Source organism: Apteryx rowi, unplaced genomic scaffold (assembly GCF_003343035.1).
Source record: "Apteryx rowi isolate R43461 unplaced genomic scaffold, aptRow1 scaffold_11, whole genome shotgun sequence".
Classification (NCBI taxonomy): Eukaryota; Metazoa; Chordata; class Aves; order Apterygiformes; family Apterygidae; genus Apteryx; species Apteryx rowi.
Window position 1 is genome coordinate 983,300 of NW_020447308.1, and position 18,599 is coordinate 1,001,898.

General features: G+C 43.4%; 1 protein-coding gene across 1 annotated transcript in view; it reads right to left on the reverse strand.

Annotated features, from left to right (window-relative positions):
* The window catches only part of AGBL1 (ATP/GTP binding protein like 1), a 280,526-nt gene that overhangs the window by 170,555 nt on the left and 91,372 nt on the right, over positions 1-18,599 (reverse strand). Inside the window, exon 19 of the mRNA XM_026073221.1 lies at positions 10,400-10,580. Coding sequence (XP_025929006.1) covers positions 10,400-10,580 — 181 coding nt within the window. The remainder of the gene's footprint in view (positions 1-10,399; positions 10,581-18,599) is intronic.

The window sequence follows — 18,599 nt, forward strand, 5'->3', positions numbered from 1 at the left end:
ACTTCTCTGGGACTTTCAGCTGGACTTACAAATTAGGGTGGCAATTTGCTCAAATCACTGGAGCAAAATTTGCCCATGTAATTATCCCAATTGCATGTGCAATCATAGAAACTGTCTGCACAGGTGAACAATTCAACCTCAGCTGGTCCTCTATAGGTGCATTTTTGCACAAGCAATTTTGAAAATACAGGCTTCTAAATGAAGCTTATTTTGTTGATAAGCCTCCTCTTCCCATTTCTACAAACACAATTTTCAATTGGAAGTCCATTTTTCCAACCCAGGGCTGTTACACATCTCTCCCACCGCAGTACTTTGCCAGCTTTTATTGTCACATTTGAATACCAGATGCCAAAGAGAGGGGAGAAAAAAGTGAGAGGGAAAGTCAGAAATAAATAGAAGTGTTAATCTTTAAAAAAAAAAAAAAAAGCCAAAGCACACAGTCAACCCAACACAAAATTTTTAAAAGCTAAACTCATGGAAAAGCAGCTCTCCACTCGCATAACTAAGCTCCAGATCTTTTATTCATATGCCTTTTAAAAGAATTCCTGTGCATATATATCACAAAAATGATGTGTTTTAATACTTAAAAGGGACTGAATGGTTGTATAAAACTTGAAATGTCATTTGGAGCTCCAGGGATGTCCAGTTTTCAGAGCAAAAGAAATATTGCCCAATTTATTACACAGTATAATATACAAAGGTATATTACAAGAGACAATAACCTTCATTCCCAGGCAATTTCAGCTTTCCAGGTAGCATGGCTATTGCAGTAAAGTCATGGACATTCTTCATCACATCTATAAAAGTGAAGTTTTTACAATTTCATTTTGTGGACTTCTCTTTTCCCGTTCCATGAATAACGACTGCAGCTCTGAATCTGTAGCTTCCAATAGGCATTAACAGACATAACAAACCTGGATGAGCAGACCTTGTCTTGAGATGGGTGACCAAAACAGTCCCTGCACTCATGACATTAGCTCATCTCCAGAAGATTCAACCTTGATGTCAGTGTTTGATGTTTACCACCCTTCATCAAATAAAGGGTAACATACAAATTCAGCAGTAACCACAACGGTTCTCAGTGCAGGTTCAACTGTGTGGCCAGCTGGGTCAAGGTTTACAGAGACTCTGCAAATTCCAAGAGGGTGTCAAGACATTGCTGTTTTTCATACAACTCTTCAATTCCTGCATTCACGAAGCCTTCACAAAGGTCCAACCAGGTAGCTGCTGAAGTTGCTGCAGTGGGGATGCTTTCCCTATCCCAGCACACAGCAGTGAAAGAGAGCAGTAACTACAAAGCTCATGCATCCATAAGGCATATCATGTGGTCAGGATAGAGAAGATGGACCGGGCTCAGTCTGAGATCTGAAAAGGTTACTGGGGTGTTGGCTGACATCCTCACCAAACCCAATGCACAGACTGTACCACTAATGCCTCAATTCCTAACAAGGGACCAAGCTGCTCCTTGCCTGTCTGCAGAGAGCCTAGCACAGCCACAACTTTTACAGGAATAATACATCACAAAAGGGATTCAAATACATATAGAGCAAACAAAAGGGAGAATCATACACAGTCAAACCAAGAACAACAAGAATAATATGATTCAATCAACTCATTAACTCTAAAAGCTTGCTTCATACACCAGTCTCCTGGCTCCTAGAAACATCTTCAAAGGAGTGCATGCATCCGATTATAAATTCCCATCAGTCAGGAAAACAGACACCAATGCAGAGCAAAATGATTCCCTTCTGAGTTCATGGAACATCATGTTCATATCTGATACTCACACTAGCTTGAAAACACAAAGTAGTACCTATCTAAAATGAAATAATCTCCAAAGCTAAAAGGTGAAGTGTTTAGAAGCCCAATAAAGTAATATCCAGATGTGTGCTCAGTGATATTTCATCACAAAATTACTCGATGACCTTGCATCACCAGCAGAAATTGGGAGCAATAGAGCAAAGGGAGGTGCACTAGGCTCATGGGGCACCTTTACTGCTTCAGAGAGCTTTGCAAGTACTGCACATGCCTGTGCAATTGGCAGCTGGAAGCCTAATGACACAAGCAAAAATGCATTTGATCCTTCAGGTCTTAATATGACTATTAACTAATTAGTTTTTATGGCCCTTTAGGAAAGGGCATCTCCCTTCTACAACATCTCCCCGACAACAGCAGCATCTCCCTTCTACAAGTAAAAACAAGAACAACAAGAAAAAACACACACACACACTTTAGAGCCCAACAATTTCTAGACCCTGTTCATACCAGGAGCTCCAGTGCCGAGGGCCTTTTTTGTGCTCTACCAAGGCACATGGACAAGTAGTGCTGTTCTCTGGGCAATCTGTCAAAGACTAGCAATTGGGTTGCCCTGTTATTAGGCTGGACACTGGGACAAGCAAGTTATAATTCAGTAGATTGAGTGTACTTGCCTGACCAAACTCCCAGAAGCACACAGGACGTGCCAGAAAACAAAAGGAATGGCAGCCAAGCACCCAAGATTTCAGCTATTCAGCTTCCAGGAAACAAAAGCACCAAGCAATAAAGCCAACCGCTGACATGTGACTGGTGCCGAGTCCCAGAGACAATGATAGCAGACAGGCTCCTGTTTTAGAGACTCAGCCACACAATAAATTAGGTGAGGGTGTGTTAGAACAACAGCTGGCTGCTAATTAGTCACAACCCCCCTCAGCAGGGTACCAGCAAAGTGGCAGAGAAAATCCTCAAGCAAATTAAATTTTTAAAAAAATCCTACTGCAATCACTCCCTCAACAGACCCTTCATCTCCCCTCTCAGCTTTTTATTTATTGTAATTACTTTAGTAATGAGATTTGTTTCCTTGTTATTATATATATTACCATGCAGGGCAACAAGAACAACAAAAAATAATAGCTGGAAAGAGTTATGTAGCTTATTTATCTCCTTGGCTGTTATTGGGCCACTGGGTGGAGAGAGCGATGAGAAGGTGGGGGCCTGTGAAAAGCAGTAAATAGAAGAGAACGCATATTCCTCAGGAGCAGAGACATATGGGGACATATTTACGAAGGAGGAAACACTGACAATGAGCGAATAAAGCTAATAACTCAGGGGGCCCAGCAGCTCTGGATGATAAAGGAAGGAATAAACAATGCTGCGTTGGAAGCACTGTTGAGGGGAGTCCTGGGGCGCAGCTGTCTGCAGACGGATGTTTACTGCAGCAGGAGAGCCAAGGATGGGCTGCAACTTCAGCCCATGGCAAAGGACTGTGGCTGAATTTGAGGCACCTCCCGCAGCACAGAGATGTGCTCAGGAGTGTGTGGTGGAGGGCCGGATCCCTCTTCTAGCTCCACCAGGGAGCAGCATGCAGCAACGAAGACTCAGGAACACTGCAGTCCATAGCTTACTTTACATTACGCATGCACTAACCAAATTTGCTAGCCTAAGCTCCCAAATTCACAGACCCTCTGCCAAGAATGATCATACAAGCTTGTCAGGAGCAATAAGGCTGCTTGCCTTGAAGAGGTACAAATGGTCTCCAAGCCCCATTTTGTTAGGGGAACCAGTGGCAGCAGACAGACACCCAAAAACTTTTGGGCTGGCCCATTAAGAAGGCAACCAAACTTGCCAATGAGAAGACCTCATTCACTGACTGTCCTTCAGCACTGGAGAAGGAACACTGCCCTCTTCGTGGGAACCCCGAGGAAGCACAGCAGCTGTTCACTAGGTAAACTTCCACTCTGCTTGGAGAAAAAAGTTATCCYAGTCCATACCTACTCTCCAGAGCCATGTACCAGGCCAGTACAGATGCTTCCCAGAACTGGCAATTTCATCCACTCTGAGGTCTTAGGCAAAGCAGCAGTGCATGCAAACATGCCAACCTACAGTGTGCGGCCCTAAGCACAGCCATTCTAGAAGATTAAGAGTAGCATCTTTCAGAAAGCGTTCTTTTATCCAATATACCTTGGCTTCCATACACATTTACCAACTGCTTTTAGCATGGTACACATTAAAAGACTAGCAATGCTAATTTAGATTCAGGGCTTCTGGAGATGATATGGGGATAGGCTCGCACAGCATCTGGTGAAGAACAGCAGCAAACTAATCCTGTAGCACTTCCTTTTCCTACAAATAAGGTCTCCCACTGCATTAATTAATGACAGTTCAAAAGTGTTCCTTTCCCAGCCTTCTCACATCACAGCACTATCCTTAGAGACACACATACATCACAGATTAGCTAGTCTGGAGAGAGTCTTTGGAGTGTGCTTGCAGAGTGCATGGCACCAATTTAGTTATGCAAGTCTTGATTCTGAAAATTAAACTCTTCTTCAATCCTCTGACCAGTGAGGAGCAATAAAGAGAAAAGGGGGAAGGGGGGAGCACAAGGAAACCAGCACAGCAGGTCTGCAGTTACACAGCTTTGTGTGATACCACCTCAAGACTTAACCCTTGAGGATGAAGTTGTGGATCATAAACTGACTCCCTAGATTAGCCATTAACTTTTTCCTGTCCCTAACCAGTTCTGCCTCTTATGGTCTGGAGAACACAATGCCTGAATGGGCCAGACTGCAGAGGGGTCAGCATTAATATTGGGGGGGACAAAGGAGAAAAGGAAAAATAAGTCACATATGCAGAGAATGTCTTCTGGTATAGAGTCAAACCTGCTTCTAATTCATCCTCTTGCAAGCATCCTTCTTCAAGAAGAAAGGATGAGGTTCCACACAGTGAGTGGGCAAACATTCATATTCTGCCCTTTGTGACTTTTGAGAGCGTGCAAAATAAACATACCCTGGAAGGGATTTCAAAGGACATTTCTATCTCTCCACTTCAGTAACTGCCAAGGAGATCAAGCTTTTCTCTGCTGGCTTCCAGGAGGTAATGAACAAAGCCCCATAAGCAAACTTGGGTGGAATAAACAGTCCTACTGAAGTGGGACTGAGTACCAAGGAAGAGCCAAAACCCCCACACCTCCCCTGCATGACGTCCGAGCAGCAAAAGAGCTCATTCAACCTGGGGGGCAGATGCAAGAGGGAGCAGAGTGTTTTTAAACCAGATCAAGAATAGTCCATGGCTATAATCCAAAATGCAAATTAGGATATCTGCCTCCTCTTCCAAGCTCTGCTGCTAAGGTACCCCATGGCCTTGAAGAAATTGCACAGCTTCTAAAAAATTTATCTTCCTTGCCAAAGAAATAGGATCACCAGCTCCCATCTCCACTGACTAGCTCAACTCACTTATAAAATGCATCGAGTTCTTTTCATTGAAAAAGCCTATTTGATTCAATAGAGGAAGGAGAGAGTGAGAGAAGGAGAGATGGAAGAGAAGAAAGGCAATGTGTAAAAGGAAGAAAGGAAAAGAAAGAGGGTGGCAACATAGGAATAAGAAAGCAACTAAACAGAACTAATATTGGCCAGTTAGGGATTTTTGAGTGGGAAGGGAATTTGAATACACAAAATACCTTCAGGTACAAGCTGCCCATGGAGTGTCCTCTCTCCCCTCCGACTTTTTTTTTTTTTTAAATAAGAAGCGTTTCCCTGGGAGCCTCCACTTCTTGTGTGATCGATGATATTGCAAGGTTGAAGCAGTTTTAATTTAATACTTCTGGGAAGTGGGGAAGAAAAAAAAAACCCTCAAACACAGGCACAGTTGGCATGCATGGAGTGTCAGTATTTGGCAACAGTCATTATTGCTGTTTATAATGATATGAATTATGTTATATTGATATAATTAATAACACTAAATTTAAGTGTAATAAATAGCTATACTTATCCAGAACTGCAGTGTCTGGAGAAGCCCAGCCACAAGCACAAAATGCTGACTACGACGCTGTGACTGCAAGCACACGTGTGGGTGTGCCAGGTGTGTTCGCATGGCAAGAATGCAAGTTTGAGCAGATGCTAAGGCACAGCTGCAGGTACAGGCTGCTGACAGACGCAGAACAGGAGCTCGTATAGACAGCAAAACCACACAAGAGCCCATCGCTAGTTAACACTCAACTCAGTCAACACACAAACTGCGATAACATCTTTAGGTGGGAAAGTATGGGAAGTGAAGTGTTCTGTGTTTCTTTATAAAATGCTTTTTGTGCTGCCATAATTAAGCCTTTTACAAGTTGCCTTACTGACCCCACCTCCAGGATTTTATACAACAATGAACATAATAGACCTACTTTGAAGGTACAAAGATTTCACTCAAACAGATGAGCTTTTTCTTTAAAGCAAGCCAAGAAGTTTCACCAAGGCTACTCCGTGTCACCGTCATTAAGTCTAGAGTTTTCCGAGAACAACACTTTTCACCTTGTACAAATCAAAAACAAGCTTACTAGTTAAAACAGCCGTGGATCTAGACTAAAGAGAAAATGCTCCCTATATGCATGTTTCACTCTTCATCTCAAACTACTCAAAGSTTGTGGCATAAAATTATCTCATTTTCCAGGCAAGAAATCTCAGGCAAAAGGAGAGGCAAGGAGCAAGGTCACAGTGCATCAGTAGCAGAGCCAGGAACAGAGCACAGGTCTCCTGCTCACCCACTATATTTTATATCAGTTTTCTAAGGAAAGCACTACTCTCTTTACGGATTCTCCAGTACTTAGTAAAGCTGTAGAGGGAATTCATTTATTATTTTACTATCACTTAGTTAAGAAAGGGGATAGGGATAAAGCAGTTGGCTGTAAGACACTTTGGGTCCTCTCAGAACAACCCATGCAAAATAAAGTCTGCAAGAACAGTCCTTGTTAACAAGTTTAAAATAGCTGTCACTTCAGAGAATTAGTCTCCATCCCTCAGAACAGAAGTGTATGCTTTTCCTTTCAGTTTTGTTCCCTTTGATATAAGATACAACATATAAATGACTGTACCGGGTCAGACCATATGTCCATCTAAGGCAACATCCTGTCTCCAGGAGCAGTCAAAAGCTAACGTCTGGCAGAGAGCTAGATCAGCTTTATGAAAAGTAATAGTAGTAGTACTTCATTTAAAATATATAGCCATTATCAGATCTATCAGCTGCATATTATTTAACAAACCCTATTCCTGACTGCAAAGTACTTGTCACATACAGCAACACAACTGCAAATCTGTGGATTGAACAAAGTCCATTAGCTGCAATGTTTGGGGGTGATCTATACTTTAAGTGATGAAAACACTTGTACATGCACACTTGCACCATCACTACCTTCATTTAGCATCGAGACACAGCTGCAATTCTCTCCATCGCTGACAGACAGGAATGGATTCTCACAGTGCTGACTGAAATGAAAGGAGGATGGAGAGCTGTTCCCCAGCTCAGCCGCACGCTGCCAGAGCGTAATCGCATTATTGCCATCGTATCTGCGTTAGAAGAACATTCTCTGCATGCAACTTTCAGATCACGTTAACCAAAGCAAACGCCAAGGCCCCAATTGTCTTGTAGCTGTGCAAGGCTCCCAAAGCGCAATTGTGCGGTACCCTACTGGGATGAGCGCTTGTCCACTGAGCTGTGCCTCCAGCAGGGAGCCGGCTGGGGAAGGGGCACAGCTGGGCTGCTGGAAAAAAATCCTTTGTAACCACATGCTGGCATTCATCTCCACAACGGGCAGGGAAGTATTACTCATATCCCGACACACAGGATTGGGGAGGGGGAAGAGCGAGGAGCTTCAAACTGCCAACAAAAAGAATCTGACTCTTTCTTAAAGAAGGAGAGACACTGAGATAAGACAACTAAAGCACAATACCATGGGACAGAAAGAGGGAAGGAGAGTAGGGAAGAGATTTACAGAAAGATGCACTTCCAAAGTGGGGAAAAAACTCAAAGTCACTCTGCTTGCTAAAAAGCCAGAGCCAGGCTGAGGTGCACAGGGTAGTCAAACTGCTCCGGATGGCTCCTTTATCTGCTTTTGTCATGGAAGATGCCATTTTATCCAAAACCCACCTTTGGGCATGGTCCTAGGAAAAGAGGCACTGAAACAGAGGAAATCCTGGTCTCATAAGATAACTTGTTACCACAGGTATTTCCAGAGCCCATTGCAGAGTCAGGATATTTGTTGGCCTGAACAGCAGACCTGATGCATTCAACGTGTCCAATCCACACACCAGGGAAGGCGCAAGAGCACATCAGCGCATAGGAAACCAGAAACAAGTAGCAGCTCAGCATACTGGCAGAGGCAACACCAGGCACTCCAGCAGGCTGTCGAGGGAGATCTTGCAGGACTTGCACGAGGGCTTGCAAGTCTCAGGCCAAACAAGTGGCTCCATGAGATGTGTTTTAGAAGTGGAAGAAATGATTAGCAAGTACAAAAACGCATCTTGCAAGTTCTATAGCCAGTGAAGGGCTATAGATCCTTTTCCTCTGAAGTTTCCCATGTAATGGTGGCAGTGACTCAAAAGATAAGAGTTCACTGGGAAATTTAAAACCAGACCAGGTGAAACATTAAGTAGTCAAATAAATCCGCACATGTAGACTTTAGAGGCCCGATGGATATTCTCCCTCTCCAATGTGCATGGTTATCTCCACTTAACAGTTAGAAACCTCAGGCCCAGAACAGAAGCATTTCTTGCAGTATAGGAAGACCCAAATCTACTAAGAAAACCATGTGGAAAGAAGAACAAGAACAACATGCAAGACATTAAAAACTTCTGTGAGGCTTTCTAATTAAAGCTTAAAGAATTGAACTTTCCCTTCCCCAGGCCTCATGTTCAGTTACAGAGCCACGGCCAAGTCCCTGCTCTCCAGACTCCCACTCCACATGCAAAGCTAACAAAACTTCCTCTCTAGAAGAGGGGTCACTCATCACCAGGTTTAACTACAATTTAAGCTCCTCTGCACCAGGGAAGGCAAAACACCTTCTGCGTGACATGCACTCAGGCAGTACAGTACGCTTCATCCAGGTGTCACAAAGAGCCACACGCCTCCCTCCCGAGAGCCCCTTTTCTGCTACACTCCCCTACTGACAGCTAGAGAAAAAAGGTCAGACATTCCCTCCAGTCCTCCATCTGCTGGAAACTTTAATTAAGCACTGCAAAAGGAAAGGGAAAAAAAAAAAAAGAGGGGGGGCCACAGCCTTTCGTTTTTGCCTCCACTGTCCGGGAGGATGTGGGAAGCATTTGGTGCCAGCAGAGGCTTAGAACACTCTGGGGCAGCATCCAGCTACTCGCAACAGCCCTCCCAAACCACTGATCGCTCACRTCCTGGGGAGCACAGCAGCACAAAGGCTATTACCGCTCATAGCCACAGACTAGAGACGATCAGGACAGCCCAAGCTGCTCTCTGCTGAGCCCCTCACCCAAAACTGAAATGAATTAGTTTAGAAGACCCAAACAAGTTCAACTCAGTTTTTGCTCAGGGTTGTTTTCCTGTTTTTGTAGCACTCAATCTGCACAGCCTGACCTGAAAGCAGATGGGTGAGTGTAGCATAAGCAAAGTTATTCCTCAAGACTTAGCTATGCATTTCAGTGCTTGTCTAAACACATCTTTCAGCTTTGAGATTAGTTCATTGCAACAAGCTGGGGGACACAGCTGTTACCAAATCCTGCAAGCCCTCATCACCTGGTCAAAATGCAGGGTTCCCCAGCTGCCAGTGGGATATGCTCATAAGGTCCAGCCCCTGCACCAGAGACAGGGCTGACAGTTGTTAAGTCACACTTGCTCCACAAATACCCAGTGAAGTGAGTAAACTCCCCTGCTCTCAGAGATACTGGAGATTTTCCCAGCAAAGTGCAAGGCTCTTATCTTAATGCACCTGTCAAACCTTCAAAAGGAATTTCTCTTTCATTAGTGGCTTAATAACATTCATTTCAAGTTTACATACTAGGAGCAGATCTGCACTTTTTCCACTCTTGAGCAGGGAGAGTGGAAACATGTTGGTGTGGATGGGCAGCTCTAAAGAATCCAGAGGGAATCAGTATTTTTATAAGCTCAGGACTCACTATCTTTTAGGAAACATGCAGGAGGGAAGAATGAAAAGAAGGTGGGAGAAGGAGGGAGCTTCACTAGATGGAAATATTTCCAGGAAAATGTGAAGATATAACAGATCCTTATTCATCTTCCCCCCTCAGGTTATACAAAACATTAATTAAAGTCAGTTATTCCCAAGCATATCTGCCTTGCAGGTGAAGTCTACTATACTGACAGCAGAACAGATAGATCTCCAGGTGGCAAGCAAGACCCAGTTTGTCTAATATCACTAATGCTCCATCCTGGCAGCTGAGGGATGTTGTCGTCACACACAGTGCAGAATCACAGATATCCAAGACATGCAAGAAACATTGGGCTCCATCTCAGATTTACTTTTTTCACATGGATTGACAATGGAATGAATGAAACACAAGGCTCTAGGCAAAGGGGATTCTCCTGACCCAAAACACTGAAGACAAGACCTGCTAGACGCACATGGATAAAGCCTGGGAGACAAACCCAGCAAAACCCATAAGAAGATATCACTACAACTCACTTGCCATTGATGACTCCATCYGGATTGAGCATGGGGACAATCTTGAAAATGAAACATCTCCTCAGGAGATCAGCAATGGGATCACTGCTTACAAGGAACTCCAGGGTCCCCTTCATTACCCAGCTGGCATTACTTTCACCAGGGTGAACACGGGCCATTAGAAACACATAAGGACGGTTGTCTGTAAAACAAAAGCAAAAACTAGACAGGACTTCTCTTTGAATTTTATCTTTGTAAGTGGTGTTTTTGCTTTTTAACTGCAGCAAGAACCCAACAGAGAAAACATATCTCTAGACAGTACTGTTGGGAAACGTCTGGACTATTTGTCAATTGACCCCAAGTTTGACCCTAGGATTTAGCATGTGCTAGTTACATCCCCATCCCTTTGCTTTTTTGCTTCCGTGTTGTCTCGCGCACATTCACATGAACCATCAGAGGGCATTTTGCATGTGCAGATTACTGTCTCACAAAATGACACCAGCCTATTTTCAGCCAGTTCTTGGAAGTCTGACCCTATCAAACCACACTAAGGTTTAAAAGGCGGTTAGAAATTATTTCCTTTTCTAAAGCCCTATTTTACTTTCATTTTTGTCCATTAGTGATTAAGACCTCTCCAAATATCTACACAGATCTTTCTGCCTTTACAAGGGTTCCAAGGCACGCAAATTGTCTGATCTTTGGCAGTAGCTTGTGTTGTAGGGTTAGGATCATAACTAATGGAGTTACTTTGATAGAACTAAAAGAGGAAAAGACAAAGATGTTACCCCAATAAGCTACAGAAAAACAGAGTCTCAAATGGTAGCAATTACAGCCTGCATAGCTAAGGCAGRATACTACTTTTGGTGGAAAGAGTTTTCAGTTGTTTATAACTTGCACACAATTTAACAGCCGGGACTCAAATTTGTGAAGCTGATTCTCAGAAATCGCAACTAGAACAGTTCAGCTGTTTTGAGTAATATGGTTGGGAGGGGAGACACAGGATGTAGGGATTTTGGGGGGTGGGAGGGGCAGTTTTTGTAAGATTTCTTTCTCATTAAAAAAAAAAGTTCATTGATAAGATCTGATGAACCCATGTTTTGAAGTAGACTTGCAATTTGGCAGAAAAAGTTGCCGTGTTTTCAGATGTTTGCTGTTCCTGTGAAAAAAACACCCACATTTGGCCTAGTTATAAGTCTCCAAAAATCTCAGTACAAATATGCTCCAAAAAAAAAAAAACAAACCAAAACAACAACAACAAAACAAATTTGACAGCAGATTCTCTGAAGCTCCCATCTGTGCTGAGCAGAATCTACGGATGGGCCAAGGAGGATTTGGAAACAGGAGAAGGCAGAAGGAGACACCTGGCAGGAACAGGAAATAAAAGCAAAGGACAAAGCAAGGATTCATTTTAAAGTTATACTTTTRTGAGTGCTCACGACTTCAGGCTATTGTCACAAGTCCACCTGACAGCTTTGCTTTTGTGCAAACCAATATCTGTCAGGGCATTGCACTGATGCCAGGATGTTTTTGCCTAGTTCCATCAAACAACTCCAGAACCCAGGTTCTGCTCCCCTGCATAAATTGAGGGGACCCCAGTGACAGGCCTTTGGAGTGGAAACGACAGAAAACCCAATCCTTTCGAAGGCATCAGCTGAGAGCTATCCTGTGAACAATAACATTGCAAACAAATGCTGAATTAGCAACTTGTACTCCTTTGCCCTTAACTCCCAAAGCTGTTCTTCAGTTTCCAAATGCTTTATAAAACATTAATGAGTTAATGTGAAACAGGGAGGTAGAACGCCTATGCTGAAAAGTATAGATGTATTACAGAGCTGTATAGTGATTTGTCTGACAAAGCAAAGGCTGTTTCAGAACAGAGTTAAGTGAAATTTCTTATTTCCAGTCAAAAAGGAACTAATTATTCGCCATAGCAGTACAGTCAGTTATGTCTGTCGGGATGCAGGCTCAGATTTGGAAGCAATTGTCCCCACACCTCCCTACTTTACCCCTTCCTCTTAAGCACTAAAAACACTGAACTACAATCCCAGCTCAAAGAGCTCATACAGAGCAATCACATAGTGTCCAGCAAAGCAACTGGAACTCAGTTTCTCATTAGCCATATACTAGTTTTATATCATTCTTACACCTTACCTCGCTGTGAGGTTACATAAACACACACTGATCAAAATATACTAAATGCCTTAAGCATTTATGGATTGCAAAAAGTCCCTTTAGCCCCTGCAGAACTACTACCCATTCTGATTTTTTTCCTCCAAAATTAGAGTACAAAATTTATATTCTGCTCCAGCTAGATGTTGTGCATTACAGTCTACCTCAAGTAGTGGTTTAAAATAACAGCAAGCAAAAACCAGCTTTTGCAGAGACATCAGCTGCATTCTGCCATTTCCAAACATTTTCTTCTTTCTCCCATCACCATGATTTAGTGCTGTTTTGCGGGCTCATTGCTGAGCTAAACTTATGGGACTCCGCTGTTGTAGCTGAGAATGAGGCTCCTGAGGACTCCTAATGGACAACAGCTGTAAATAGCACAAAGCAAAATAAAGCGTGTTCTCTTTTGCAATTGATGACTACAGCTTTAACAACTCTTATCTCTTCTTTATGTGGGGAGAAAGCATAGCATGTTAATTGAGAGGTTCTTTCCTCAAACAAAATAAGAAAACAAAACCAAACCTAAAACAAGGGCTTCCTCATCTCAAAAACCCTGAAAAGTTTGCCATAATTCCGATAATTGCGAGGTACAGTGGGACTAGCAGAAACCCACATTCTGCTCCTCCCAAGGCTTATACAAAGTCACACCTGTCTTACTTAGATTCAGCATCAGAAAAGCTTCTGGAGTGTCCAGACCTAGGAAAGGGTGGAGGGAAAGAGACCAGGCAGACATTGGTCTGCCACTGTTCTGCGTGCGTGACGAAGGATGGACCCATACAGAGCCTGTAGGTATAGCCAGGGAAGTGTCTCTATTCAAGTTAAAGCTTCCTTTAAAAGCTCCCCAGCCTGGAACAGCAAATTCCCGATAAGCACATCCACATCTCAGACATCCCATCCGCAGGGGAGTCATAACAAGAGGTATGTACCAGCAGGCAAACCACAGATCTTGTTAAGTGCCTGCAGAAGCCATCATAGCCAAATCCCATGTCAAACTGTCATGCTCCCCCACACTGCACTCAACATGAAGTCTAATGAAGCAGCAAACAGAGCAAAGAGCTGATGACACGCCCATAAACCTTCCCTTGAAATATCTGGGAAACAAAGATTTAACTCTGGGGCAGGCAGGAGTCACTCAATCCTGTACTCTAAAGCACATCCAGTTACTCAGCTACTTATCTGCCTTGAATTTGTTGTGATAACTGTGATAAACATTATGGCTCATGAAAGTGCAGATGGTGGCATTGGCCAGCCATACTCAGTACACCACCCGGCAGGCACCCATCAAGGGTCCTGCACTTAGCTGAGCTATTTTATTTCATTCCTGCTTCCAATACCCCCATGACCACAGTCCTGACCAGAACGGTGGCTTTCCACTAGTGGGATCTTCACACAGCAAGGCCAACACACAACTCACAGCAGCCGGTTCTCTGTACTATTTCAATCCTAAGCCCCTTAGGACTGTCTACCGTACCCCACTCTGCACGCATCTTCAGCGCACCCAGACACAAGTACACTCTCATATATATCCTTCAAGGCCCAGAATTGAGCTCAAGTCTTCAAAATCCTCAGGCCGATGCTTAGGCAGGCTCCTTCCTGAGTTCTGGGGTCGCTGCCAAAAAGCTCTGTTTAGCCATTTATCTCCGCAAAGCCCACGTGACATGTAACCTTCTCTGGGAATGTAAATAATAAAAAGAGAAAGCACAGGAACCTTCTCACGCTACATAAAGCCTCATCCAACAGATCATGTCTTGTTACACTGTAGTACATTTTGACATGCCCAGAATACAACATGGCATCAAGGTGAGAGATTAAAGCATCACTGATGCCGCTTGCAAAACTTTGAGCAAAATCCCCTTGAGTAATAATTCTACTAACATATCACCTACTTCCCGTCTTCGCTTCTTTTCATTCATTTTGACTGCAGATATTTGCATGAAAATAAGAGCTTTGTCCTCCCAGTACTACTAACTCACCACTTAGTCTCTGCCTGTTATAAGGATCCTCCTCCGGTCATGTCATCAACATTCACAAAGAGGCAATTTTGAYGTCACTAATTGCAACATCGGTGGGCAAGCGAGCAGCCAGAAAGAAATGAATAAAACTCCATGAACACAGCAGCATCCCTCATCCAGACGAGCACAGAAAGGAAATGAAGTGTAGTTCTAGATGCCCTGATCCAGGCTGAAGTTCTAAATTATTTCAAGCCCGAGATTTGGGCCATGCCATTTGTAAAGGGACAGGGTATTGAACAACACTGCGCTGGGATTTTATAAGGAGCCAAAAGGAATTATACACACAGCATTCAAGAAATTCAGCCTAGCTCCAGGTCTTGACTGGAATTTTTCTGGCTATGCGTCTGCATACCTCTCCCTGCTTCACCCCCAAGCCAAGGGCTGTCCAAACATAGGATTTTTCCTCCTGCCTAAATACAACATGACTTTATCATGAGTGTTGCACAAATCAAAAGGTCAGGTTTAGGCCAGGATGTAGGAAAAAGAAACCAAGCAATCAGCTGTGACCTCTACAGAGTATTCTCTGAGTCAAACGATGGGTAGACAGGAGCACCACAGCAAAGCTCTTCCATGCATGTCACGGCTATATCCTGCCCTGGCTACATCTGATATGCCCCAGGCTGCATAGTTACACAAAGCCAGAGAGAAGACAGGATATGGCATGATGTACAATGAATATATTAAAGTATGTTTGTGAAACCATCAAATACTGAAATCACAGAAAACATGAAACTGATATGAAGCAGTATCTGTGCCAGTCACTTTATTCCCCTCCTAGAACTTTTCCTCTAGTTGTCAGTCTTTCAGCTGGCTTAAGACACAATAACTCTTTTCTCCCCCTTCTCACCCCTCTTCTGTCTCCTTGCTGACCCTGCTTTGGRCTAAATGCTCCAGAAACAGACACATCTCAAGACAGAGGCAGAATACGTACACTGGCAGGACCAGCTGTTGCTTTCCAGAATCATCAGCGAGCTATTCCTCCTTTAAACACATCTATGTTATATGCATTATTACTGTTACCTGCAGCAAAGAAAGGAATATTACAAATTGCCTGAGCCACGAGCTGCCTGTTCTGTACCTTCATAGCTTGGTGGGGGTGTTTCAAGCTCCAGGTTGCTTGGCAACCTCCTTTTGTGCGTGTGTTATATGAATTCATTCACCTTTGAATCAGAGATGTTCAGAGATGATTGGGGAGCTGAATATGGGCACAGACTGCCCAGCCTCAGTGCAGCCTGACCTCCTACCACTGCTGGTCGTTAACTCCAGAAAATTGGCAAGCACATTTTTAAAACCATTTTGAGGTAGATTCCAAAATCCCAAACTCTGAAGRCAAAAGGAACCATGATCATTATTTAGTCTGACCTGCTGCATGACTGGAGCCATAGGAAACCCCCATGAACTAATTCCTGTTCAAAGGAAAGCTTATCTCTTGGGGGGAAAACCAGAAAACCAACCAGGTCTTATTTCTAGAACTTGCACCAACGGAGAACAGACTATAACCCTTTGTGAACTGTGTCAGTTTATAACCAATATYCCCCTCTACAGTACGTGCATCTGAATTAGTCTAACAAAAGCTTCCAACCACTGGATTCTGATCTGTTTTTGGATATGCCAGTTCAGCATTCACTGGCATATCCTAATCTCACTCTGCCTGTCCTCTGAGCTGCCCAGATACTATCCAGCTTCAGAATGGAAGACAYGTAGCTACTATAGTGCAGTCAAGCTAACAAGGTAAAAGCTACCTTGCAGTCACTGTAGGGTAAGAGCATTCCCATCTTTGACTACATGCTGGAAGTTCAGTCTAGTCTGGCAGCAGCATCCAGAGACAAACTATTGAGACAGATCCCAAAGCCATAAAAATCAAGATGGGGGACAGCTGGTTAGGAAGAAGTACTGCCAAGAAGGAACAGGGGATCATAGTTAATGATGCAAAGCAGTTCCAAAAGTGTCAACTCTCCTCCCAGGACGCACTATCATTCTTATTTACTCTGCTCAACCCAATGAGCAATGACAACTAGCTGGAGTTCTGTGCCCAGTGCTGGCCACCATAGTTTCAATATAAAATAGATGAAAACTGGAGAGGAGGCCATTAGGAATGACAAAAGGTTCAGAAGACATGACAGGAAGGAAAGTTGGAGAAAATGGGTTTTAATATAGAAAAAGACAGAGGAAGGAAATAGCCTAAAAATTACAAGAGGACACAATAAAAGAGCAATCATTTTTCACTCTCCACTGGGGCAAGGTTGCATGAAAAGAAATGTAAGTTACTGTCTATGAGCTAAGCCAGTCTGCAGCGGCTTGGCTGCCATCACTGGTGTGCCCACATACTCAAACTCCCCTCCCTTAGGTCCTTGTTCATAAAGTCCTGTATCAAGCCGTTCCACTACAGTGCCCTGAACAGTGTCAGCACTAGGCCTATAACCACTTAAGTCATTTTAACTACCTTTACAAATCTGGTCCAGTATTCCCCTCTAGTTCTCTGCAGTTACCTCTGTGTTTTGAGAGCTACTGGAATCACTATTCCAGTCCAGAGAGCACCTCAGCCATCTCCTTTGAACTCTTCGATACAAGGTATCTGCTTATTTTAAAGTGGTTGACATTAGTGGCTGATGTTTAATGTACTATTTGATCAGTGCTGCCCTAGAAAATATTTCATCAACATATTTTTGCATCATCCAGGCTTCTTCCCACGTACAGATCAGCAATATTTCTGGAAAAGTTTTGTCCTGCCTGCTTTGTTACCAACAGTCCTACCATTTCCATTTAAGAATGGAGTAATATGGTTGCTGGAATCCCTGTCATTAGTAATTGTCTTCAAAATCCCCTCTATTATCCTTAACTTTGCTGATTCTCAGTTTCTTTGCATGCCCTTCTGTGCCCTATGAAAGCAGTGAGAAGCAACACTAAGTTCAGCTCCCAGAGTCCTTCTAACAAGTYATGTAGCCAGCTAATGTAAGGATTTCCGGATTATCTATCAAAGGCAAGCAAGCATCTATTATCCCCTGCTTCCATAACACACAYGTTAACTCAAATTTGTTCTGTGGCAGCAGGCAATTTCAGATGCTCAAGTATTTTGTGCTGCCATGTCCTGACCATCAATCTGTATAAGTTTTGCAACTAGCATAAGAAAAACAGACTGGCTTGCAGAGACACAACATCTCTGAGACATGGCAGGTAGAAGAGAGCTATTTCCAAGTTAGGTACCTTTGTGACTCTATCACCTACTGCATTCTCCTATAAGGATGATAATGCTGGACTGAAAGGAGAACCAGTCAGTTGACGCTCAGAAGAGCGGAAGACACTGGAGCAGGTATCCACCAAAATACAGACTAAACACCGATCTCATTCAGTGTGAATAAAGAAGCGGAAGCATTCCCCTAAGTTGTCCCATGCCTAAAAGAAACATACAGGAGGTAGCCTGCACATCTGTGCTGCACTTAATTGCTGTACAGGCAAAGTACAGAGAAGCTATGAAATCCATGAGCAGATTTCCGAGAGAAGGATTTCATCTGAAATGAAATCAGGTAGAAGCAGCAGACTGAAAAAGCTTCCCTTGTCATAAAAATATCTCCCTGGGTAATCCACAGTGATGGAAAAAGGAAACTTTGATAATTTATGTGACAGTTTAATGGAATTTTGGTAACACATGATACTTCAGAGAGAACTCGCCCAAATAGGACAGACAGGACTTTAACAAGGCTCCAGCTCCAAAACAGTAATATTTTCACCTCTTACTTTTACATTTTGTCCTACATATACAATATTCACCCACAGCACATCTATCTCATTTGCAGGGCACATTTCAATATTGTAAGAACAACAGCTCTGCACTTTCTTATGACAGCCACAGCCAGAGAGACCTCCAAGTATCTGGTCCCTAAAGGGATCAAGCTGACTCTGCACCAACAGGGGAGAGCATCATTGAGCTGTGAGATCTGAACCCCAGGCTGCCCTCAGGCCACATCCCCAGCTCTATGGACATCACTAATAGCTTCTCCACAGACACCAAGGGTAGCAGACAGACAGTCTCTAGCAGCAGT